We start from the raw sequence: 27,945 nt of genomic DNA, 5'->3' as shown, positions 1-27,945 counted from the left end.
AATTTTTGCAAAGTGCGATATCCTACCGCCCACTGGAGTTCGTGGAGACTGGATCTGTAGATAGTCATTGGGTTCTTTGCTGTCTTTGTTTCCCCCTTTTCGGTCTGAAGGGCCGAAAGGACTGTCTTGCCATATTATCTTGGTGTCTGGAATATTGTCTCCCAGGCCTATAAACACGGGCTACTTTAAACCGTTGCCTTGGAGAGTAAGAGATGAAACGTCTCCCCTTTCTGTCTTGTGGTAGACAATTAGCATTACCACTTGCTAGCCACTGCATCAGATTATCCAGTTTTTCTCCAAACAAGAAATTGCCTTCATATTGAAGCGTTGTCAAACGGCTTTTGGATTGATGTAAGCAAAGCGCTATTCTAGCCACAACTGCCGAGGCCATGCTCTTCGAAGAGAACACAATCGTATCCAAATGAGGCTTCACACAAGAAAATCAATGCTTTTCTGCATAATCTCTAAGGATTTTAGAAGATAAAATCTATTTATTATATCTTCAATATCTGTATGCAACGTGCCGGCTCTGCTTGAGTAGAATGTTCACAATATCTAAATTAAACATTCTGGGGTCCTCTTTCACCTCAGTCTCACTTTCCGAGTCCAAATCCCACTCCTGAGGGGAACTGAATGTTTCAGAGGATGGCCCTGGCCTCAGTTCCTCCATATCTTCTCCTATGGGAATCCTGTCCCTCATTGTTCCCTGTTCTGGAGCCTGAAAATCCTGAATGAATAGAACTGTTTGAATTGTTCAGAGGGGCCAGGCTCTTCTATCATTTCAGTGGTGCATGACACACATAACAGATCAGTACAATCTTTCAGCAATCAGCCATCACAAGCTGCACACACACGAAAAAGGAAATGTAAACAATAGAACAAAAAGGAACTAAGTAACCTATTCTAAAAGTACACAAACACCCACTCTAAGGGCTTAACTTGGGGTGTACTTAAGCTTCTTTGGGGCAGGCTCCTGGTCCATAGGGCACTGTATCCAGATAGCGGCTAGATCCTGCAGCATACAATCCTCTATAGCAAACAATGAGCCTCATAAAATGGGCTTTAGTGGCTTAAATAAGGTGCCTGCCTTGACATCATCAGAGTGTATTTCAGGATAACTGTCTCCACCTATACCTTGCTGACAGGTGAACTGGCTGAGCGTAGCACTGCCAGCAAACCTGCAGTGCACTGCGCATGTGTCCTCCATGCGTGCGCGCCCGCCGGACATCCCAGGCAGCCACAACTTCCACAGTGAAGAGATTAGTCTCGTCACATGCCCCGCTGGTATGGCATAACTACACAGCCAGCCTCCAGAGGAAAGCCATAAACCTCAGGTAAGTCCTCTCGAATAAAATAACAAAACAAAAACAAAACCACAATACACTACACTACCGTCATACACATGCTGATACAGGAAGAAAAGACACTGAGGAAGAGGAGGAACTGCCTTATATAGGGTTCAGGTGGGGCAATATTCTTCATGTCTACACTAAACTGATCAGGGTATTAACCATTGTAAGGGCTGCCATGGAGTTGGGAAAGAAAAACCTGCATTTACCATAAAGATTTACCCAATAACATACAGAGTCAACAAACATTGACTGAACTTGAAATGGGAGTAAGTGTGCCATTGGCGCCTGAACGAGATTATGAAATACCTTCAAAATTCCCAATAGAAAATTGAACTGCTTTGCAATCTCCAATTAGATGTAAAGTTATTTGTAACAGACCCCCATTATTTACAAAGTAAATTTAGATGTCAATGAATAAATGTTCTTCAATAGCTATACGATTGTAGTTCTTTCTCCATTATGCAAAAAGGCAGCCTTATCAGATAATTATGTTCACAACATGAAGATATGCAGAGATCACCTTTATCCCAACAAAATAAATGTTTAATTATAAAATAAGCTAATAGTATACTATTAACTAAGTATCACTACAATGTGGGGGGCGTGGCCTGGACAAGCATGGACTAGCACGTACTGTTACAAGCTATCTAGCCTGAATATCCTGACATCTCCTGTAAAGTGACTGAAATCGACTAAAACTGCTCATCGAGTGTAGGGAGTGAACCCTGAAGCCCTGCAGACAAAAACAGGTAAACGTTGATAGCGTTTGCCGTGCAGAGGGGAGCGGAATATAGTGCCTGAGGTGCCGGGGGTGAAGCGCTGGAGGAGTCGGGAGGATAGAGCCCTATAAGTCCGCAGCGTGACCGCTGCTTAATTATCTGGCACATCTGGAGGGACTTACCTGTCCGGCAATCGGAGGCTCCTTGGCCGGCTCTGGCATACTAAGTGGCCGACTAGGGCAGTCGGTTCCCCTCATTTTCGCGCCATTACATGCTCCGGGCGCCATATTACCTTCTGGCTGCATTCAAGTGAGTTACTACTTATATGTTATAAAGCAGCTTGCACGCAGTTGCTCTTCACTGGGGATATAGATGTGCTATCCTATTATCTGAAGAATAACCTGCATACTACCAGAAGATGTTTGGACTTTTAATGTCTGCTACTGTTACTGTGTCTGCTCTACTTATACCATCTGGTGGAGGGTGATTACAGCTGGCGGTCATTTACCAAGTTCTGCGGGGTCAGACTGTATAGCCTGTTAGCAGTATAACTCTGAAGCACAACTGTCTTGTTATGTCTGGCCCTGATTCTCGGTCATATACAAGCTTATAGGAGAAATACTACCCACTTTGCTGTGTAAAACCATGGGGAAGCATGGTCAATCCGCTGCGGCAGGAAAACTGGAACGTTTTGCTCGATCCTCCACGAATGTTACGGACTCAGGTGAAACATCACATTCTGCTTCTCCTCCTTTGTCAGTACAGAGGTTGAGCCGGAGGTCACATTACAGCAGGTCCTGCAGGCCATCGGGGCGTCTGAGAAGCGGGTGACTGATAAAATTGCAGAAGTGCAGGTGGATGTATCTCTTCTCCGGCAGGATGTACAGAGGATCAGGGAGACAGTGGGCGAGGTCCACGCTGGAGGATGGCTCTGCACCGGTTGGAGGGTCTGGAGTCCCAGGCCTCCCTTTTCAGGCAAAAGCTCACGGATATCAATGGGCGACTACGCCGCAGCAACATTCGTTTGGTGGAGCTGCCTGAGAAGGTGGAGGGCACTGCTCCAGAATCTTTCCTGGAGAAGTGGTTATTCTAATTATTTGCCACAGATTCGTTTACAGCCCAATTTGCAGTGGAGCGAGCACATCGCATTCCAACTCAGGCATCTCCGCCTGGAGCTCCTCCGCGGACATTCATAGCCAAATTCCTGCACTATTGTGACTGTGATGCTGTATTACGCCTAGCTAGGCAGAAAGGCCCAGTGGACTATAATGGTCAACGAGTAGCAGTGTATCCTGACTTTGCTCTGGATGTTCAAAAGAATAGGGCCCAGTTTATTCCGGTGAAGAGACGTTTGCGTGACCTACAGATCCCATATGCCATGATCTTCCCTGCTAGGCTGTGTGTGGTCTCAGAGGGTCGCACATTTTTTTTTGATACACCGCGTGAAGCTGCTGCCTGGCTGGATCGACTGGCTGCTGGAGGACGCTGAAACGGGATGTCAGATGAGTACTTTGTCATCTCTTTACTTTGTCCTCGGGACACTTTGGTGCGGAGTTACATTATGCATTATGTATTGTGTTCTTCTTGGTACTTACTACGCTTATTGAGGTTTAAAATGTGTCGATGAGAAATAAGGTTGCTCTAAGGTTCATGTATGAGGCAACGGGCTGGAGAGCCCATGGCTTTAAGGCCTATTCTGGTCTCAGTTTGCCCCCCTTATCTTCCTTTTCTCATTTTCCTTGCCTCTTTTCTTTGTCCTTGTACTTTTTTCCTGTCTACCCTGCTGGTTGGCGGGCGGCCTGTCTTGTTGAGCTCGAGCTGTCTTGCACAGTGTGGGCTTGGCGGGTGGCTGTGTGCTGGCTCGTTGGGTATCCTAAGTTAATTACGGTTTGGGTCTGAGGTATACTTTAGTTGGGTGGAGTATACAGGGTGGGGGTAGGGGTTTAGTGTTAAGGTTACTAAATTAGTCTGAGTGCAGTTATGTGTTCGCAAAAATATGACCAATGCTTTTGTAAGATTACATTTATACTTGATTATGTATGCTCTGCGGGGTTGTGGGATACGGGGCAGTGGGTCTTGGAGGACCTGTTACAAGATTTTATGCTTTATGTATGTGTTCTGGTACATCTGACAGGGAGTTGAGAATTCTCTCCTGGAATGTGCAAGGTTTAAACAACAGTGTAAAGCGCTCCCATGTTATACGTCAAATTAGGAAAAATGATCCTGACATAATTTGTTTATTGGAGACCCATCTGCATGGTGAAAGAACACTCTTCCTTAAAAAGTCATGGGTAGGTGGCGCATAGCACTCCACACACACAACTAATTCTCGAGGGGTTACTGTATTCATGAGCGTCTTAGTTTCACCCTGGAAAAAATACAGGTGGATCCGATAGGGAGATTTGTCTTAATGAAATCTGTCATTAATTGGGTTCCGGTCCTCCTTCTGATGGTGTATATACCCCCACCGTACAATAGTGAAGTATTAAAAAAATGTGGTGAGTTTATGGCAATGTCTCTGGAGGTTCCTACTATATGCATAGGGAACTTTAACAATGTGATGAATAAATCTATAGATAGATGGCGGGAACAAAATCTTGCAGTCAGTAATTCTGTGTCGGCCTTTGCTGCCCTAGTAGGTGAGTTGGGCTTGGTAGATGTTTGACGTTTAAGATATCTAGAAGAGGTGCAATTCTCCTGTTTTTCTACATCATACAATGCATTCTCAAGGATTGATTTGGCTTTGTTGTCGCACTCTCTGGTGCCGGTGGTATGGGGGGTGGAATACAAGGCTAGAGGAATTTCTGATCACTCGCCTCTTCTTCTGAATATTGACTTTGCTATTGTTAGAGGTCAGTCCTTTTGGAAGTTGAACACCTTTTAGCTTTCCTTGACGGGTACAGGGGCAACATTGGTGACTCAGTGGGAAGGGTTTTTCATGGATAACTCTGGTACAGCACGACCCCCCATGGTGTGGGATACTTTTAAAGCTTTTCTGAGGGGGACATTAATTGCCAGTGTGGCGGAAATAAAAAAGTCGTCTAGGCATAAAGAAAAAGAATTGGAGGAAACATGCAAATTATTAGAAGGGCAATATATAAATGGTAGAACTGAGGCTTCAAGATGTATTTGGTAGGTGGCTCAGAGGGAGTGGGTAAACTATGTGTTTGATAAATCCACACGTATGTTTCTTTTCTCTAAACATGTGCAATATGCTGAGGGAGATAGAAATGGCAGTTTTTTGGCATACCTGGCGAGGGTTGAGAGGGCAAACGTGGCTGTTCCAGTCATTTGTGATGAAAGCGGGGCTAAGAAATTCCTGATGCCTGATATTGTGTGATATGTACTAGCGTAATATTTGTAAAAAACCTCAACAAGTCACAGGTTCAATATGATTTGGCTACCTTACAAGTATATTTGGATGCTATTATTCTTCCCACACTCTCTGCGGCTAGTAGGGAATATTTGGACTCTCCTTTTACTGAAGAGATTGATATGGCCATTATGTCGTTCCCTAATGGAAAGGCGCCTGGAATAGATGGCATACCCATTGATATGTATAAAAAACATTGATCCTTCTTTGTAGCTAAATTGTTGGACACATTCAGCGAGCTGTGCGAGGCCAATGCCCTCTCCCCCTTCATGGCGGAGGCAGTGGTGGTGGTGTTACCTATATCAGGTAAAGATCCATTGTACCCAGAGTCATATCGCCCAATCTCACTCCTGACGTGTGATATAAAAATCTTGGTTAAACTGCTGGCACTGAGGCTATATAGGGTGGTGTTGGAATTGATTCACCCGGATCAGACTGGGTTCATGTCGGGCAAGTCCACATCTATTAACCTTAGGAGGTTGTATACCCTCTTACAGGTGTGGTCGCCTCCTGAGGAGAGCGAAGCGGTGGTATCCCTCAATGCGGCTAAGGCATTCGACTCGGTGGAGTGGCCGTACTTGTGGGAGGTGTTATCCCGTTTCGGAGTGGGTTCCAATTTCATAAAATGGGTTAAGTTACTTTATTCACATCCTGTAGCTCGGGTATGTGTGAACGGCCATCTTTCCCAACCATTTCAATTGGAACGGGGCACTAGACAGGGATGCCCATTGTCTCCTGCTTTGTTCGCACTAGCAATAGAGCCATTGGCCTGCCTGATTCGTGACAACAAAGATATTAAGGGAGTTCAATATACGCTGATGATATGCTGCTGTTTCTTGCTGATCATAAGGAACCTCTGGGTACTCTCCTGAGGGTGGTTGATCGTTTTGGGTTATTCTCCGGTCTGAAAATTAATTGGGATAAGTCCAGTGTGTTCCCAGTGGGCTGGAAATGTCCAGCAACTCCACTAAAAGATCTCCAACTGAGGTGGACACCAAAATTTAAGCACCTGGGAATATAGATTACTAACGCCCCCTCAGAATTTGTGGAACTAAATTTACAGCCTCAGGTTGAATATCTTAAATCAAAAATACATGTGTGGAGGAAACTCCCTCTGTGTCTGGCAGGATAAACTTAATTAAGATGGTGGTGCAGCCAAGGTTTTTGTATATACTTCAGCAGTCACATATATATCCCACCCTCTTTCTTTCGTAGTGTTGAACGTTATTTGACCTCTCTGGTCTGGGGAGGGCCAAGGTTAAGCTCAGCTCCTTGTGCAGGTCCAGGGCTAGTGGTGGTCTTGCATTTCAGTCAGTAATAAAATGGTGGGATTTACAGATATTGATCCATGTACTCCTATTTGGGGGACGAGGAGACGAGGAGATTGAGGGAGTTGGACACAGTGGTGGGGTCCAGGCGGTGGTCCCGGTATGGTGTGGTGGCTGTAGGTCAATTATATGAAGTAAATGTTCTCAAATCTTTTGAACAGTTGTCCAGGGAATTTTCTGTGCCTAGAACAATGTTTTTTCCTACCTCCAACTGAGACATGCCATGTACACACAATTCAAAGGGGAGCCACCGCTGATTGCTATAGCCCCACTGAGAAAGCAATTACAGGCTTTGAGTAACAGGGGTCTGATTTCATGTATGTACTCTTGTCTTTTGCATGAATCCACAGTGAATGACTTGAACGACCTGAGAAATCAATGGGAAATAGATATTGGTCCCTTAACAGACAAAGAATGGGGGATGGTCATGGATAGCACTAGTGGCTACACAGCAACATTAAAAATCCAGCAAATACAGGTGCTTATTCTGCATAGGGCCTACTTGACTCCTATTAGGCTGACTAATTTCCGCCCGGATAACCCTTCTAAATTTCCAAAATGTAACTCAGAAAATGGCAGTTTCTGGCATCTCATTTGGGAATGTCCCTGTATACAAACCTTCTGGTGAAGAGTCATACGATGTGTTCAAAATACGGAAATTGAAGTCCCACTTCGGTCATCGGCCACCTGTTTATTTGGGCTCCGTCTGAAGGGAAAGGCTAATAAGCTAGCAAAAATGTATATTTCCCAGTTGTTTATGGTGACTAAGGTTAGCATAGCCCGCCTATGGTTAGCCCCGACGAGTCCCACAATTAGGAGTTGGAAAATCCTGGTTAATGCCACTATAGGGCACGAAACATTTGTTTACACAAGCAGGCAGGCATTGCCAAAGTTTGAGAGTATATGGTACAGGTGGGTGGAGTCTCCATTTTATCTTGTATCCCCGAGTCATGATGTCCCGAATACATGAAGGTTTGGTTCCCTTGGACTACATAATAATAATAATAATAATAATAATAAAGTCTATATTAAAAAGTAGAGCCCCGCCTCTGCAGAGTATTTATGCAAGAGCATTTACGATGTATATTCCTAATTGAGTATTGTACAAATGTTATCACTATGCGATACTGGTGTCTTACAATGTATCGGATATTTTATATTGGCATATTTGCGACTATTTTCTTTTTTCTGTATTTGTTTTGTTGTTGGTATGTATGGACCTTGAAAATTTCCAATTATAATACTGGATTTAAAAAAAAAAAAAAAAAAGTATCACTACAATGTGCTAAAGGATCCCAATATTCAGCAAAAGATACAGTGTAATTATGAAAGCACCAAACCATACTAAATGTGTACTGAAAACTGTAATCAGGTATGAAATTGCCAATAGCTATAAGTCTAATTTTTTCAAACATTTGTCTCTTAAGAGTTACCAGGGCAACACAATTTTTTCTTCCATTGATATTAATAGATCCCTTATTTGCATATTGATATGCCATATGACCTATTAAATTATGTGCAAATTGCAGTGTTTTAATAAGTTTCTATTACAATTATACAAGCTTACTTTGTCTTCCTGTCTCTAGTTTGTACAGCCTTCAACTTCCTTTTGATTAGCAAAGAATAATGACCTAAATGCACTTGTATTAAACATGCAGCACAATAGGAGAATAAATGAATGGTGTAAATGTGTAGCAAATCTGATTTACAAAGAAAATGGTTTTCCTAATATTTTCAACTTAAGAGTGTAAAACACGAACTGTATGTCAGGTGGAATTAGGTTAGAATTCACCCAAGATATTCAAGCAAATGGTTCATACAAGATCCCCATTTCCATGCAAAGTCATGCTGCCCTCCATACATGTATATTAGATGTGCAGCCTGAAAAAATAAAACTATAGCACACTTTTCTTCTTACTGTGGAACAGAGACAAGATTCTGACTACTTCTCTTGTATAGCAATATAAAGCATCACATACATGTACGTAGTAATAATATATGGTATAAAGAACAGTAAAACCGCACATACTGAATAACCCACTTTTTTAATCTTAATAGAAAAGGTACACAGGGAATAAAATAACAAAACAAAGTAATTAGTAAAGTAATTCGCCATATTTTTTTAAAATACAATAGACAAAAAAAAACTTGCTTTAAAAAGATAATTAATTCTAAATTTAAAAATAGGGTAATTAGTCAGATAACTTGTCCCCAGAACAGCCTGAATTATTTATGTCATGGATACAACAAGGTGCTGGAAACATTCCTTAGAAATTCTGGTCCATGTTGACATGATCACATCAAGTAGTTGCTGCATACATGCTGTGAATCTCTCCCATTCCATCACATCTCAAAAGGTGTTCTATTGGATTGAGATCTGATGACTGTGGAGACCATTGGATTACACGGAAGTGATTGTTATGTTCATGTAACCAGATTGAAATGACGTGTGCCTACTATAGACTATATTTAGACGATAGACTACTCAGTTTTCTGTTCTTGGCCAACAGCAGTGAAGTAATGTGTGTCTTCTGCTGCTGTAGACTATCCACTTCAAGGTTCGACTTGACGATGTTCTCCTGCATACCACAGTTGTAACGCATGGTTATTTGAATTACAGTCACCTTACTGTCAGCTTAAACCAGTTGGTTCATTCTCCTCAAACCTCTCTCAATAACAAGGCTCTTTCATCCACATAAATGATGCTCACTGGATGTTTTTTGTTTTACACACCATTCTCGGTAAACTCTTCAGACCGTTGTGCATCAAAATCTCCGGAGATCAACAGTTTCTGAAATAATTAAACCACCTGGTTCGGCCCCAAAAATCAGCCTATGGTCAAAGTCACTTAGATCACATTTCATCCCCATTCTGCGGAAACCGTTTTTTGCTATACAAATAAATGGTGATGATTCTTGTGTTGAGAAAAAAAAAAAAAAAAAGGATGAACCTCTTGACCATGTTTAGCAAGCTTTTATGCATTGAGTTGCAGAAACAGGATTAGCTCATTTGTATTAACAGAGACTGGATTTGTGGACAATTTAAAGTGCACATGCTGCTGCATCAAACACACACTCTTCAACCTGAAAGTATGCTCCAAAATCCATGGTACTGAGAGCAAATAGTCTGTGGGTGGCCTTGCATTGTGACAATCATATTATAGTTTTCATTCAGATCTAATAAATCTGACAATTAAATGCCACCCAGGTAAATACATCTTACCTACTTAGTCTATTAGCCAATGTAGGCCTATTGTTAAGCAATCATGCGATTCATTTTATGTCCAATATTGTTTCTTGTCTATACATCTTTTAAATTAGATATATTTTATTATTACTTTTGTATCTAAAGTTGTTTGTAACCATGTTTACTTGATTAGTTTCTAATAAATATTTTCTTGGTTTCAGCTGCAAATGTGGAACAGACACTATTCCCATGTTCTGAAACATGATAAAACAATCTGTGAATTCTATTTGTTAATAATTCCTATGTTCATGGTTTCACAAAACACTGTAAAAGACTACAACAACTGATCCAAATCACCAATAAAAGACACACTGGCGTATTGAATAGAATAAAAAATACAATAAAAAACACATTGCATTCAACCCTGGTGTGTGTATTCCTTTAGTCCACTAAGTGTAAGAAGGATTTTCAGGCACTATAAAGAGAGCTTTAAGCAACACACATGAAATGAACATTTATTAGGGGCAATACTGTCATTAATATACAGGTTTTATTGAAACATTTATTTCATCTGGATCACCAATAAGATGCTGATAATATACCCTTAACATTTAACTGAAGTTGTTGGTTGTCATTGTGCATCACAGCATTTGAACTGTCAAATAAAGAAACTAGTAACTTATATTTCTGAAAAAAGTTTATTTACGTGTCTTAATTTTATTCCTTTTGTGCCCCCCCCCCCCCCGCAAATACAGAACACTGATACATGAGACAAATGACTCAGTTTCCCTCTTTAACAGAGACACATCTGCAATGAGGCATGATGAGGTATACAGAGATGCAACTTAACATGGTGCTGAATATTAGCTCTGTCTCTGCTGCCTGTTATATGTTGTGGAGTGAGGATATGTAGTACTACAATCACACTAAACACAAAATTAAGACTATTCAGCAGACATGCCTACCTTGCAAGCACCAAGCTGCTAATTCTACTGCAGTCTCATAAGGACATTTCAACCTAATAAAAAAAAATGTGACAAAAAGCAAAATCAAAACACATGCACTAATGGGAATTCTTCCTACTTCACATGTATACTCTTATACAACACATCACTTCTGGTTACCAAATGGTTTTTCTAGTTACTGCTTAAAAACAAACATGTTCTGAAGTGGCAGCACAAAAACTCTACCACATCTAAATGATGAATAAAAAAATGCCATGGCATATGTGCCAAATTAGACCCCATGCCACAAGATATGGTGAGGGTGGACAGTGAACACACTTTAAAATTTGAATGAAAGCATCTAAATATTACAATGAACAATTTGTATCATAAATGTATTAGTTATATAGTTTGGAGTTATCATTATCGCAGACAGAAACAAACATCACCAGTAACATACTTAAGTCCACCTTTATGACTTGGGCATGCTAGCTGCAACTGTTCTGTCTGAATAAGTCTCTGCCAGCAGTGCTTCCGACATGATCCTCAAAAGCCAGCCATCAACACACCAGACCCATGTACAACCAATCCATCTGTTGTAGTATAATTCATCATTACCAGGTACATGGCCGGCCACGCATTATAAGCATTCTAATTAATGTAAATGTGTCCCTGACAACATAAAAAGAATTAAAAGCTATTTTTTTCTCTTCTTTTAGAGAGTATGTTAAGTTACTAATAGATTTGACTTTTTTTTCTTTTTACTTACTTTCCAGAAAGAATGTCTTGTCTAAGCTGTAATACAAACAGATACCTAAAAATCAAGGGAAGGTGTGTCCAAACAAAACAAAAAAATACAATTGTTAGTATATTAATGAAAATTGACCATATTAAACAGGCAAGAATTTCAAATGTATTTTGAACAGCAGCACTAATACATATTTTAAAGGAATATAGATATGTTCAGAGAGCATATAATATGGTATCCTTCATTTATCCATTTTTTTTATGTTCTATTCTCTTTGTTTAATATCCCCTAAAAACAAAGAATAAGGTGATAATAGAATACACTGAACTTGTGGCAGTGTTAACAGAATAGTAAATGTTATCAATAGTGGACACATCAAATTACAAGAAAAGAATATGTAAAAATATATATGGATATGCAAATCAAGAATTGTAGGTGTTAAAGGTACAAGTGAGTAAAGAAAAATAGAATTGTTTTTTGCGAGGGAAAAAAAAAATGCAAGAGAAAATAGATAAACCTTGTGTGTTTTATAGCAAGGCACTGGTTTTCAGTTTCGCCCACAGCAGCTTATGACACACATGATTTAACGCCGTTTTTTGTTCTTCAGGTCAGCAGGCAGATGACACTTAACTGATCAAAATGAGTAGGAGTATAGTATGTACTGTTATCACTTGGTAACGCAGTATTACTTGCAGTTCCAAATCAATGTAAAAATATTAAAAGAGAACAATCTGCCTTTCTATATTTCTTTAATGTTAACATTTACAGTAACAAGTGTTCCTCTCTTCTAGTGTATAAACCTGGACATTAACTATTGATTTCATTCACTAAATTCAAACATCAATTAATTATACAGCTTATATATCATGCAAATGTCAGAAGGTTGCGAGAGATCAGTTATGAGAGAGGGGCCCGGACATAATAAATTATTCATTTGCATTTAACAGACAACTTCCAGTGTTCAGATTTAGTAAAAGCATCAGGCAAGAAACAAATAGTAACTGTGGATATGATTATGATATAGGCAAGTAGGAGCTTGAGTTTCATCTGTGTGACATTTTATAAGCAGCTATTGCTTTCTTCTGGGTAACAGTGAGTGAGGCCCAAGTGGATTAAAGTATCCAATGGAGGTTGGAAATGGCATCAAAAAAGCACTACTGTCTCAAGTCAAAAGGGTAGTTACAGTGGTTGAACTTATTTGAAGCAAAACACTTCATTCTTTTTCCTGAAATTACTCCATGGCAGCCTTAACAATGGGTTAAGTCCCTTCCAGCCATTGGTAGAGATAGGAAAATAGTATATAGTGCAGCTTCTCTTCCCTGATGTTTTTGAGAGACTTCCCAAGTTAATCCTGAAAATTATAAACAAACACAGTGAAGAACAAGGTTGGGAAAATCAGAGTAGTTAGAAGAAAAGGAATTAACGGTAAATATAATTTGCCTCTTTCCTCTTCATTCCTCTATGGCAGCCTTACCAATGGGATGCATTGCATCCAAGCAATAACCATAGGGAGGGCTAAAGAAAAAACAGAATGTATGCTTCATAATCCAAAACTTTATTGAATAGCTGTGTGAAGAATCTGTCTTCCAAACTGGGCATCATCAGATGATATAACAGATAATATCTGGGGTAAATCTAAATAGATAACAAATCTGTTTAGGGGAAGCATGCCCTTTCTAATGTTCTGTTGGAATCACAAAGTTGTGCTGTGCTCCTAAATAATTCTGCTCTCGATAGATACACAGGTACTACTCTGACCAAGTCCAATGTGTTTAACTTCCTGTCTTTGTTATCAGCTGGCTGTAAACAGAAGTATAATCTCTTGATTAATAGAAGGAGGGCACGATTTTCGGCAAGTAGTATAGATTGGTCCTCAGAACATAGTAACATAGTTGATGAAGTTGAAAAAAGACACCAGTCCATCAAGTTCAACCTATTTTGGATCTCCTGCGATCCTGCACTTATATTTGAAATTAATCCAGAGTAGGCAACCGTCCATCTGTTTCAATTTTGAAAATCCCCCCAGACTCAATATTGCAATCCAATTTTTACCCTATATCCACTACTATCCTTTATTTTAAATTAACGGTCGTATCCCTGGATACACCTTTCCGCTAAAAATTTGTCTAACCCTTTCTTAAACATATCTATTGAATCTGCCATCACAACCTTCCCTGGAAATGAATTCCATATCTTGACTGCCCTTACTGTAAAGAACCCCTTCCTTTGCTGGTTGTGAAATTTCCTCTCCTCTAACCTTAGGGGATGACCACGTGTCCTGTGTATGGTCCTTGGGGTAAAAAGTTCCCATGAAAGCTCTCTGTATTGACCCCTAATGTATTTGTACATAGTAATCATATCTCCCCTTAGACGCCTCTTTTCTAAAGTAAACATGCCTAAACTGGCTAACCTTTCCTCATAACTTATGACTCCATACCCTTTATCAATTTTGTTGCCCTTCTCTGAACCCTTTCTAGTTCCAAATTATCTTTTTTATAGAGTGGTGCCCAGAACTGTACTGCATATTCAAGATGAGGTCTTACCAACGATTTATACAGTGGCAAAATTACACTGTCTTCCCTTGCATCTATGCCCCTTTTTATGCATGCCAATACTTTGTTTGCCCTTGCAGCTGCTGCTTGACATTGAGCACTATTGCTAAGTCTACTGTCTACGAGCACTCCCAAATCCTTTTCCATTATAGATTCTCCCAAATTAATTCCATTTAATTTATAGATTGCTTTCTTGTTTTTGATCCCTGAATGCATAACCTTACATTTATCTGTGTTAAACCTCATATTCCATTTAGCCGCCCAATCCTCCAGTTTATTTAAGTCCCTCTGTAGAGAAACTACATCTTGCTCTGATTTTATTACCTTACAGAGTTTAGTGTCATCTGCAAAAATAGAAACTTTACTCTCTAAACCATCACCAAGGTCATTAATAAATATATTCAAAAGGAGTGGTCCCAGCACGGAACCTTGAGGTACTCCACTTAAGACCTTTGACCAATTAGAGAATGTTCCATTTATCACAACTCTCTGTTCCCTATTCTCTAACCAGTTTTCGATCCAAGTACAAATTTTGATTTCTAAACCCAGTTCCCTTATTTTGTAAACCAACCTCTTGTGTGGCACTGTATCAAAGGCCTTTGCAAAATCTAAGTAGACCACATCTACTGTCCTGCCCTGGTCTAAGTTCCCACTAACTTCCTCGTAGAAACTAATTAGATTAGTTTGACATGACCTATCCCTCACAAATCCATGTTGATTCCCACTAATAATTTTATTGCGTACCAAGTAATCCTGAATACTGTCCCTTAAAATACCTTCCAGTAGTTTCCCCACTATTGATGTCAGGCTTACAGGTCTAAAATTCTCTGGTTGTGATCTCGTCCCCTTTTTAAACAACGGCACCACATATGCTATTCGCCAATCCCTTGGTACTGAGCCTGATGAGATTGAATCATATTACTCTGTATAGAAGTCTAACAAAAAGGCTCTTTGCACTATGAAGCCTGCAGTTTCCCAATTCTGCGACCAGAGTCATCTGCCAGAAGAAACACTACCTTCAGTGTAATCCACATAACGGACAGCTCCATTTGAGATCCCAGGACACTATAAAGCCTATAAAGCCTTTATGAAAAAATTACTGCTTGGAAAAACCTGATAAGGTCTTCTGAGTCCAATTTAGTGTCCAAAAAGACACTGGGCCAAAGTCATTAAGGAGAGCAAAACAAAACAAAAAAGAGGAGTAACTTTGCACCTTGGCAAAACCATGTTGCATTGGAGGGGGAGGTAAATTTAAAATGTGGGCAAAGATTTATAGTTGGGGTAGGACATGTCCTAGATCAACTAGATTTCAGTGTAAAAATAAAAGGTATCAAGTATTTTTGTGCTACATGAAAAAGCAGGTAGTATTTTTCCTCTGTGCAAAAATAAACTTAGTTGCACCCCTTTGCATTGTAACATGGTTTGTCCAGGATCAAATATACTCCTCACTCTTTTGCTCTGCACTCCTTAATGACTCAGGCCCATTATGTTCAGATCAGAGGCGGAACTAGCGAGCTGTGGGCCCCATTATCTCCACCTGCTGCACCAATGGTAATTTCACTACTGGTTCAAATACCTGTACCTTCAAGGTTGAAAGAGTAACATCTTTGCTAAGGCCATCATGAAGAAAATCTAACAGTCTAACTGAAGATTTTGCATGTGCCCCTGGAAGGATACCTATGGTAGAGGAAAATATTCCTAGAAGGTCATCCATATTGGAATCTGCTGTTGAAACTGTAGCAAACAAGCCAATGACTGGATCTTGATGTATATCTTGTTATATGAACTTTGTTTCTCACAGTATCTATCTGAATCCCCAGAAATTGTATTTGTTGTGCTGGCACGCAATGGCTCTTTGCCTCTATTAAGATCCAGATGTGTGCCTGCCGAAAAGACCTTACTTGTGCCATCTTGACTAGGGATCTATGGATGTCAGAAAGTCACCGTTGCCTAAGGCAGCCAGAATATAATTTATTGACTCAATAGGGAAATGCCATGCATGTACAAAATGATTGAAACACCTTAAGTCTAGAACAGTGTAGAAGCCCAGTGAAGATTGTATGATCAGAAAAAGTTTGGAATAAAACCATGCACTCCTCTGGGCCAATTTCACTGGAGTTGATGGGGGTTCTGGTTTTGACAAAGTTGTTTCTTGGAACATGATGAAATGCTCTTGTAACATCTCCTGACAATTTTTCAGAACCCACTGATCCTTAACAGAATGTTTCCAGATTTCTGCCTAGTCGGCAATCCTGCCGCCCGCAGGATTCAATGAGGACCGAGCTAGGCAATAGTAATTGCAAGGCTTTTTGAACTGGCCCAAAAAGACTGTTTGGATGTCCAGGCACCACTTTCTCTAATATACAGTCTTCCAGGTTTGTAGCTCTTTTTATCCTTAGAATGTTGGTGGGCTGAAGTGGAAGGAAATACGTAACCCTTCAATTAGCCGATTGAACTTGCCTCCAGAAAATTTCTGAATCCTGGTATTTAAATTGTAACCAAAGAACAAGTGCAGCTAGACTCATTTTAGTAGGTAAGTGTGCATAGGCGGACTTCAAGCGAGACTCTGACTGAATTTTGCCCACTATTGAAATCTCCTTTTAGAGTGAGCATCTGCTGCTTATGGATGCAGCCAGAGCTACATCTAGCTACCACTGCTGAAGCCATAGTTCTGACTGAAAAGGCAGTAGTATTTCTCAACCACTAATGGCATCTCTCTACCACTGTCATGTAAAGAAATAATGGTTCTAGTTGACAGACTGGCTATTGCTACATCCACTTTTGTAATGAAGCTCCATTTTAGTGTTTTTTCATCCCCATAGGAATACATGCGTTCTAGTTTTTTTAAGGTTAGACTAGCGCTTTTTCAACTAAACCCATTCGCGAATCAACTCATTTACTAGTTGGTGCACTATGATCCTTTAAATGGTGATTTAGAACTGCAGTAGAATTCGATTCTTACTGCATTCCCATGGATTTATATATATATATGCTTATTCAGAGCCTGAACATTATCCAGATACAATAGTCAATAATCCTCTTTTATTACTCCAGACTTACTACTAGAAGACCTGCCCGTGTCCTCCAAAAATCCAATTCAGAGAAGCAGAGACCATCATTTATTCATATACTTGTCTGGGACCTAGCTCATACTTACCTACTTTCTTCAGCTCCCTTCCGGGAGCCAGCCAGTGGAGGGGGGCGTGAAGGGGCGGGGTGGCCGAAATCGCGTCATTTCGGCCCCGCCCCCTGTGACGTCATGACGCAAATTGCGTCATTTGACAGCGGGGGCGGGGCCAAACGCCGCGATTCACCGGGAATCGCGGCGTTTGGGATCTAATTCTGCCCACTTCACTAGGAAGTGGGGCACTTCCTAGTGAAGTGGGCAGAATTCGGGAGATTGCCACACTCGCCCGGGAGTCCGGGAGACTCTCACAAAATGCGGGAGTCTCCCGGACATTCCGGGAGAGTTGGCAAGTATGACCTAGCTCTCTTCATCGCTTGCATAGCATGTCAATCTTATTTAGTCACAAATGACTTCATCAGCCAAGTAATTAATTCTTTAACTTCTCAGGTGACTGAAAATTGCTTGCTACAGGATGAAAAAATTGTATGTTGCACAAAAGAACCCTTTGCAATTCATAGGTAAACTTTGTCACAGGCTCCACAGACCTGATGATTTTGTGCTTTTTGAACTTTCTTTCCTTACAAAGGCTCTGAAAGGGTGCTGAGGGGGGAGATTACTACTAACTAGCGATCTAAAAGACAAAGCACTTCTAATTTAGGGCCTTACCTAAGATGGTTGTTTGGGGGTAGACACGCATGTGACCAGTCTGCTCCACATATTGGAATCAACTAGTCTCCTGGTGCTCAGCCCTCAGTACTTCAGCGGTAGCCAGCAGCACTTTACAGATGTACAGGGAACAGCACTATACTTGCGGTCCTCTAGGCCAGTGTTGGCTAACCTGTGACACAACAAATGTTGTGAAACTACAAGTCCCAGCATACCCTTCCAGCAATAAGCTGCTATATATTGGCAAAGCATGCTGGGACTTGTAGTTTCACAACACCTGGAGTGTCACAGGTTAGCCAACACTGCCCTAGGCCCTTGCTCTGCTTTGTCCATCCTTCATGTTGGCGTCCTTATACCTGGACGCAGTGTCATCGCATGTGCCATTTTCAAATTCGAGTTTAGGACCTGGATAATACCGCTTTTGCTACTGCCATGGTTCATTATCAGGTCTCTGGACACAGATAAACACCTGCAAGCAGAAAATGAAAAAAAAAAAAAAAAAACCACTACATATCCTTACAATCTTCATCTAGAGACTGGAAAATACCCCAAAGGAAGAGGGGGAGATGCACTATATAAATGTTTCTGAGGAAAATCTTGGCTGACTGAGTTGATAGTGTGAAGTGTGCCATTTTACCACAGATAGGTATTGGAGAAAACCTGAAGGTTGCTAGTGGGATATCTTTTTGCAGACACATATAGGTTAAGTCTGAACAAATGAGTGCAAGAGCTGGCCACCAGTGATTCCGGCTGACTAAAGTAACTGCAATGTGGGTACACCCAAACCAAGCAATCTTTGCATTATGGCTATAAGATTTCAGTGGATGGATGGGAGAGGAGGGAACGAATATTTGGGAGAGTAGGTCAAAATTATAAGCTGGCAAAGATGTATTTGGGTGCAATGGTGTTAGAAGATTAAGAAAAAGGCACTAAATTGATTAAAGGTATTTGAAAAGAATAGTGTTAAAAATGGATGATAGAAGACGAATTAGAGTGTATAATAAAGCAGATGAAAGTAAATAGTTTATGGACACAGCGATAAGGTATGGAGCATATCATAAAGCTTACAGCAACAAGTAAAAAAACAGGATTTATACTTACGATAAATCTCTTTCTCTGAGTCCATCTGGGGGACACTGCTTAACCATGGGGTTGAGTAGGGAGGGGAGGAGTCTGGCACCTAAAGAGTTAACTTTTTTCCTGCTGACAGCATATCCCCCCCACCAATTCCCCACATACCTCAGTTTGATTACCAAAGCCCTAGGACGAGAGGCCAATCAACCAAGATACACCACTCAACAGAGGGGGGAGTGGAGTGAAAAGAAAAACAACGCAGTGTCCCCCAGATGGACTCAGAGAAAGAGATTTATCGTAAGTATAAATCCTGTTTTCTCTTTAATCCATCTGGGGGACACTGCTTAACCATGGGGACTTACTAAAGCAATCCCTCTGAAGGGTGGGACCGCTCTGATCTCCCTGCACGTAGAACATTACGGCCAAAGGAGGCGTCTCCAGACGCAAATACATTAATTTGGTAGAATTTCGTAAAGGTATGGACCGAGGACCAGGTGGCTGCCCTGCACAGCTGGTCCACCGTGGCTCCATTCCGTGCCGCCCCTTCGGCACAGGGAGATTAATACAATATAATCATCCTTAATTGTCAGGGTAAGCCATCTGGCAATAGTTTGCTTAGATGCTGGCCATCCCCTCCTAGAAAAAACAAATACAAATAGAGAATCTGTCTTACGTATCTTTGCAGATCTCAACATACATACGTAATTCCCTCACTACGTCCAAATACTTTTTTGTTTTTGTACCTGGAGTCAGAGGTTCCTCTCTGAACACCGGAACAACTATTTCCTGATTGACATGGAAACCTGAGACCACCTTAGGGAGAAAGGACAGAATAGTGCTTAAAACTGCTCTGTCCTCATAAAAGACCAGATAAGGTTCTTTGCAAGATAGAGCTCCCAGCTTGGAGACCCTTCTAGCCGTGGCAATGGCAAGCAGGAAGACTGTCTTTCAGGTCAAGAACCGCCACTCTGCTGAGAGTAGAGGTTCAAAGGGAGGCTCCTGCACTCCTGGTGCCTCCTTGCTTGTTTATGTATGACACTGCCGTGGCATTGTCGGAATGGATGCGGATCGGCCTTCCCTGAAGAACACTGAGCTCTCTGTAGCACCTTCCAGATGGCCAAGAGCTCCCGCATATTTATGGAAAGACCCCACTGTCTTTCTGACCACAGGCCCTGTATCCTTAGGTGAAGGACCACTGCCCCCCCAACCACTCAGACTGGCGTCTGTGGATACTAGGATCTAAGCCCACGGGGCAAAGGATCTGCCTCTTGTTAGGTTGTCCTCCAACAACCACCAGCTGAGGGACCATCTGTGACTTTGTTATATTCAAGAGCCAGCCGTGCTGTTCCAGCACCCTCACCGTAAGGCGAAGATGTTGTTCCAACAACTGTGCTGTTGAAGCCTTGACTAACAGATCGTCCAGATAAGACACTAACTGCACCCCCATGGAGTGAAGAAGTGCCGCCATAACTGCCATAATCTTTGTAAATACCTTTGGGGCTGTGGCCAGCCCGAACAGAGGAGCTCTAAACTGATAGTGAGCTGTGCCTATCGTAAACCTGAAAAAAAGGAACATAGAGATAGGCATCCCTGATGTCTATAGTTGCCATGAATTGGCCTGTCTCCAGGCCATTTATGCCCGTTCTCAGGGATTCCATCCGAAAGGAGTCTACTCTCAGATGCAGATCTAACTGCTTGAGGTTCAGCACTGGTCTGAACGAACCATCTGGTTAAGCAGAGCGAAGGGACATGTTGCTTTATTTTTCTCATATTGTTAGTAGAAAACAAAGCCACCACATAGTAAAATACAGGTACATACCAAAGGTATCTACCCAGAAAATCCTAATTAATCTATGAACAAGTCAAAAGATAGTATTTCCGTACATGAGAGAGCGATAATCTTTTATAAATATTATACTCTACCCTCAAAATGTAGTCAAAATCTATACTTTACTATCAGTAGACCCACTACACAGAGAGTATAGAATATACTTAGCCCAGGGACGGCTGTGAGCAGCTGCAGACCTTCCAGACTGGCTGCAATCCTCACAGCATTCCCGATTCCAAATGCTCACCAGCTGATTTAGCATTGCCTTTGGAACAGGGAGAAAAACACTTGGCACATGTTGCTCTGTTTTCCTCACATTTTTAGTAGAAAACAAAAGCTACCACACCCAAACATCATCTATGAACCAGTGAAAAGATAGTATTGCTGTTCCTGAGAGAGCAATAATCTATTATAAACATTATGCTCTTCTCTCAAATTGTGGTCAGAATCCATACTTCTCTATCAGTCTATAGAGAGTATAAGATATAATTAGTCAAAGCAAGGCTGACAGCTGCAGCAGATTTTCCAGAATGGCTGCAATTAGCACAGAGCACCTAGGTCAGTGCTCACAAGCCAATTTAGCATTACATTTGGAACAGACCATCTATTTGGCACGTGTTGCTTTACTCTTGATCAGCCCTCATAAGAGAAAACAGGATTTATACTTACGATAAACCTTTTTCTCTTATATCCATCTGGGGGACACTCCTTAACCATGGGGTTGAGTCGGGGGGAGGAGTCTGGCACCCAAAGAGTTAACTTTTTTCAGCTGACAGCATATCACCCCCGCCAATTCCCACATACCTCAGTTTGATTACAAAAGCCATTAGGAAGATAGGCCAATCAACTTAGACACACCACTCAACAGAGGGGGAGGGGAGACAAAACAACAAAAAGACGGGGGGCATCGGAGTGTCCCCCAGATGGACTCAGAGAAAAAGATTTATCGTACGTATAAATCCCATTTTCTCTTTCATCCATCTGGGGGACACTCCTTAACCATGGGGACTTAGAAAAGCAATCCCTCTGAAAGGTGGGACCACTCTGATCTCCTTGCACGCAGAACACTACGGCCAAAGGAGGCGTCCCCAGACGCAAATATATTAAATTGGTAGAATTTCTTAAAGGTATGGACCGAAGACCAGGTAGCTGTGCAGGGCAGCCGGTCCGCCGTGGCTAAATTACGAGCCGCCCAAGACGCCCCAACCGACCGGGTAGAATGGGCAACAATACGCTTCGGCACAGGGAGATTAATACGGACATAAGCCTCCCTGATAGTCAGGGTAAGCCATCTGGCAATAGTTTGCTTAGATGCTGGCCATCCCCGTTTGGAAAAAAGTCAAACAACACAAATAGAGACCGTCTTACGTATCTTTGCAGATCTCTTAACATATATACGTAATGCCCTCACTACGTGCAAATATTTATTTGTCTTTGTTCCAGGAGTCTGAGGGTCCTCTCTCTACGGGACCCTGTAGGGCAGGTTTTACCTGCAGCCCCAAGGCCTTGCTAGGACGTCCCTTACCAGTGGATCCCTTGTTCTTGCGCAGAACTCTGGGACTTCCCTGTCTTTTGTTCGGATCTTGTCCAGCAACCACCAGCTGAGGACCTACCTCCTCCACTGGTACCTCGAACACGGGAATACTCCTCTGGGGTGGGACCCTGCCCAGGGTAAGGTCGCGAAAGATGTCACCATCTTTTCCAGCAGCTTCAAAGACCTGGCTACTGACAGCCTCTTGTCTGACAGGATCCTGCCTGTCCACTCCATCTAGGACCTCAACTTGTCCTGTGAAGACAACCTTCTGCTGCGTACCAAGTCCCTCACTAGTCTCAAGAAACGCATTCTTAGACAAGGGATTCTCTGTGACCCTTTCAGACTCTAGAAGTTCGGTCATAGACTGAACAACTCGTCTACAAACAGAGAGTTGCGCAGGAATTGCCTGATAAAACATTTATTAAATCAGATCATGTGAGAGCAACCAATGTAAAGCTTTCATAGATCAATAAATAGTGATCTTATAACAGTAATAGAATATAGAATATATAAAGATATAAATACAAATTATGCTTGTAAAAAGCAAAACATAAAACAATAATAACGCATGGCTTTCAAAAGAGAAAAACATTGCATCAATATATATTTAACCCTTATTAGACAGTATCCAGTTAGATGAGGGTATCCAACAGCTGAATCAATTACATTTGCAGATGCTAGTAACCCTTGGGAAATCCTAAGCAGCCGTGGAGAAAACCAATAGAATGTCAATTCCAATAAATCATCTGTAGAAACAAAAGTTGTCTCTTTTGATAAAGAGGAGTATAGTAACTTTAATATCGCGATGTTGCCTCCTTTAGTGAAGTGGAATACAATAACTTCAATGTCAAAAAGGTAATTGTATATTCATATGTCCGTATACAAGTAATATCGTGCAGCTGGGGTTTAAGAGTAGTAAGGATATGTGGTAGATGAAAGCTTCTTACCATCTGGACGGCTAAACATCGGCAGACATCGCGTCCCTCCACATGAGATATATAGATATATGTGTATTCTTACCCCCAGCGGATAATGTCCTCACATCAAAGAGCAATGCTATATTAAGCCACTGTTTAATGGAATAATCCGGAGACAGATTAAAGGTCCTCTTCGGTGCGCACCAATCCGGATAAGCTTTTCAAGTCACGTGACCAAGGGTTCCGTTTATGATACAAACTAACTTATCCCTTTGTTAGGCTCACGATAACTCAGATGATATAAGCATAGCGAAAATAGTAACTCAAATAGATAGAAGTTCCGTCACAAGCAGAGAACAATTCTTTCCCATCAGTGCACGAACAGTATCTAATTGACAATTCAGGCAACAAACACAAGGCGATGCGTTTCATCTGATATACAGACTTTCTCAAGCAGTAGAACCCTAACTAGGGAGCTGCCTTTTAAAGAGGAAATCTCATCAAGCATAAATAAGAACACATGTCTGGATACTGAAGCTAATGCATGTGTATAAAACCTGCTAATTCAGCTTTCATATGGAACCCAAATATATATATATATATATATATATATATATTTTACATTAAAAGAAATTTGTGTATATTTAAAAATAAATGGCCAATTAAATTACCATTCTTATAAATCAACAAATGCATAAAAAATTAGTATTATTTCGTTGTATTTTTATGGAGGTTTGACACTACCTTTTTGAGTTGCTGCATTTATTGCCTAATATTTAATAACATATTGATTACTATTTGGGACCTATTAGCGCCAGAGACTTAGTTGTTTTGAACAACTCGTCTAGCCTTAGCACCCTGAATGGGTGTGACTAAAACCTTTTCCCTTACTGGAAATTCTAAGCCTGTATAGCTTCGTCTGAATGAAGCAAATCGACAGCCCTGAGCTCTTTCTGATTTGACAGAAGCCAGCGAGGTAATTTTTTTCAAAACCTGAGGTGAGCTGGTCCCATGAATTCTATCACGATATTCTGGACCTACTCGTCTACTGAGGACCCTGTCTGCTGCCGGGCAAACCCAAGCAGCCGTCCTCCCACCCCTCCCTCTGGAACCAGAGGTGGGTGGTAGTCATGCTGCTGGTCTATCCGGCAGCTTGGCGGAAGAAGCTCTCCGCGCCACAGGAGCAAAGGATGACCTTCCCCTACGGGACTGTCCCCTGGATTCCACGGCCCCTGGACTGGTAGTCTGGCCTCTGCCAGACCCGTCCCCATAAGGAGGCTGTCTGAAAGAACTAAACCTAGGCCTAGCCCTAGGTCTTGGATTATTTACAGGCAAGGACGTCTTCTTGCCCCCTGAAGCCTGTAAAATCCAGGAGTCTAATTCTGGACCAAATAACATCCCACCCGTATACGGGATGGATTCTAATGATCTTTTAGACTCTGAATCCGCATTCCAAGCCCTTAACCACAACTCCCTTCTAGCTACTACAGCTGTAGCTGAAAAAGACGAGGCTATGGAGGCCGAATTAAAGGCCGCTTCATATACATAGCCTGCTGCCTCCCTTAGCTGCATGGCCAGAGGCAGTAAATCTGAATCCTGCAAGGCAGACTCTAACTGCCCTGCCCAGACTTCCATGGCCCTAGCTACCCAGGTAGAGGACAATGCTGGCCTGAGGCTAATACCGGCGGCCGAGAAGATCTACTTCAGCAGGGATTCTAATTTCTTGTCAGTCGCGTCCTGTAAGGTCGCTGACCCGGGTACAGGTAGTGTAGTCTGATGAACCAATCTCGCCACAGGTGCATCCACCTTTGCCACCTGTTCCAACGGGTCATATCCTCCTCCTGAAAGGGGTACAATACGCCAAACTTCCTTGGCATAGAGAACCTTTTATCTGGATATTTCCAAGAGGCCTCTACAATATCCCTCAACTCAACTGAGGGAGGGAACCTGACCACCTGCTTAGAAGCCTTCTTAAAGAGGGAGCAGTCCAAGGACTTCGTCTCCTCTACTTCAGCAAACCCCAGGGTCTGACGAACTGCTCTTACCAGGTCGTCAATACCCTGGTGCCTAGAGTTTCCTTCTGACTCTATAATGGACACATCTGAATCGTCCAACAATTCCCCCTCCTCCTCTGAGGAACTCACAGAGTCTGACACTGACCACAGCGCTTTAGCCGTTTGTCTAAGTCTTTTAACACTACGCTTGTGTCTGGGGTTCTCCAGTAGATAGGTAAGCCGGACCAGGCTTTTAACCACCGCTGACCAACCCACCTCTCCCATCTGGGAAACCCCCTGGAGGGCTGGGGAGGAAAATACACAGACCCCTGGGGAAAATGACTCATCTGTCATTCCTACTGTTATACCCTGAGAAACCACAGATGTAGCTGGGATCTCAACTGGTTTAGATAACAGATTTACAAGGGTATTAACTCCCTGTGTTAAGGCAGCCGCCTACTCAGGAGGATCTACCGTTATGGTGGAGGTGTCTATAGGCTGTTTCACAGGAGCCACAGTGCAGGCTGCACAGAGCCCCCCCTGATCCAGCCGTTCATTTGTTAGTTTAACATTACATTTTGAACAGACATTATGTTTGGTACGTGTTGTTTTGCTTTTATCTGCCATCACAAGATAAGAAAAACTAAATCACGTTTCAAAATTCACAAACACTTCACCAATTTATCAGAAAATACAGATTAGGTTATATTAACATATCATAGTATTTCTGATTTAAATAAGACAGGCTTGGAGAACTTTATATTTTTCTCATAAACAACAGTTCTCTCAACACATCATTGTCTTATAATATACATGTCTACACATGTACACACATAAGAAATAAAAGTGATACTCAGCGGAGAAGATATGTGTCAACAGTGCACTTCTCTTCAAATGACTGCTGCATCTGTCTCCTTTTGAACTTTGGCGCCAAAAGGGATCTTCCACGTGCTCACTCAGCAGGGAGGGGGGGGGGAGAAGGTGTTCTTTAAACACATTCCCCTACCACTGAAATACTGTTAGAATGTGTTCCCCGCACAGCGCTATCACTAGCGCGCCATCCTTCAAGTACCCCCTACCATCCTATAGGAGGAGGGGACTTGGTATGAGTGATAAAGCAATAAATAAGACAAACAGAATAAATAAAAAAATAATTATGTATGAAGTTGTCATTATGTGGTGCTCATTGCAAATGCATTTTGCCACATATAGTGGGTTCGGGGATAATAGGTTCCTTCTCTTGAACCTTTTGGCAGGATGTTGACATTTCCTGCATGTATTCAGACATCTAGCCTATATGCTAATTCGTAATGAAGGGTGAGTTTAAGGAGATTCCATTCTATTATGAGTATTTCAAGATTGTAAAGCTGTGAACTAACCCAGACTTATAATAGTAGAAGAAAATTAGAGTGAAATAATTCAGACAGAGTAGATGGAATCTGGATTTCTAGATATTTTAGTGAGGAAGACTGCCGCACATAATGGTATTTTGACTTAAGATTATGTAATAAACCAGAAGGGAGGTTAAAGAGAGGGACGTCAGTTTTGGTGGTGCTGAGTTTAAAATTTAAGGGATATAATTAGGATAGGTGGAGTCTAGAAACATGTTTGTGTTGTGTAAGGACGGACGATGGGTTAAGTTATGGCTGCCAGCAGCTTACATTTTTCTGTAATGATTTGCTAATGTTTTGTGTCCCCGCCTTTTGCTGTTTTTCCTTGTTCCAACAGTACCACACCACTAAAAGCTGCATAGAAATGCCGGTTGCCAATGATTGCTTTATTATTAAAGGCTGATAAAGCTGCTGCCTAACAGAAGCCACATGATATTTCCCCTACAGCCAGGGGCGGGCTGGCCCGGGGGGCAACGCCCCCCCCGGCCCGCTGGGTCAGACGGCTATTAGGGCCGGGGGTAGGCCGGCCGCCCCTCCCCCCGACGCAAAATACATACTTTCCCCCCGCGGTCGCATCTGATGATATCAGATGCGACCGCGTCAGCGCACAGGCAGCCGCATCACATGACAGGGGATGCGGCCGCCCGTCTGCCCCCCGGCCATCCCTCTCCCAGCCCGCGCCTGCCTACAGCAATAAAAATTGTTATTCCGTGACCTTATGCATCATACCTCCTTTGGTCCGGAGTATATTTACATTCTGTTCCATGTCATTATATATCATTTGCTTGTGTTATGATTCTATTTCATAATGAGCACTTTATAAATAAAAGATAATATTACTACAACTAATAATAATAGTAATAATAATATCATCTTAAACTGAAGTTGCAAGTAGGAATAAATAGTTGGGAGTGGTACAATAAACATTCATCATGGAATTTTATAGCTGGGTACTGACTCCTGTTTTTAGGTTGGCATACACATCCAAATAAGTTGACAATAGATATCTAAAGCGACATTATTTCCTTAAATGGATATGTTTGTCCAAGGTAGACCATTTGTTGGTGAAAAACCAATTTTTTTTCTTTTGAGATATATTTTTATTCAATTTTTGTCAAAAGAAGCGGTACAGCATATATGTTATAATAATACAACTCATAACAGTATTAACATCAAGAGTTTATAATACAGGTAGGGTATAGAACTCGGAAC

General features: G+C 41.7%; 1 protein-coding gene across 5 annotated transcripts in view; it reads right to left on the bottom strand.

Moving 5' to 3' along the window:
• EPB41L4B (erythrocyte membrane protein band 4.1 like 4B) overlaps positions 1-27,945 on the bottom strand; it is a 359,971-nt gene that overhangs the window by 237,476 nt on the left and 94,550 nt on the right. For all 5 annotated transcript variants that reach the window (XM_075212804.1, XM_075212805.1, XM_075212808.1 and 2 more), the window contains 2 exons: positions 11,672-11,716; positions 10,924-10,976 (listed from right to left, as the gene is read on the bottom strand). In XM_075212804.1, the coding sequence (XP_075068905.1) occupies positions 10,924-10,976; positions 11,672-11,716 (98 nt within the window). The remainder of the gene's footprint in view (positions 1-10,923; positions 10,977-11,671; positions 11,717-27,945) is intronic.

Source organism: Mixophyes fleayi, chromosome 5 (assembly GCF_038048845.1).
Source record: "Mixophyes fleayi isolate aMixFle1 chromosome 5, aMixFle1.hap1, whole genome shotgun sequence".
Lineage (NCBI taxonomy): Eukaryota > Metazoa > Chordata > Amphibia > Anura > Limnodynastidae > Mixophyes > Mixophyes fleayi.
The sequence above is the reverse complement of the archived record's forward strand: the minus strand, read 5'-3'. Positions and strand labels throughout refer to the sequence as shown.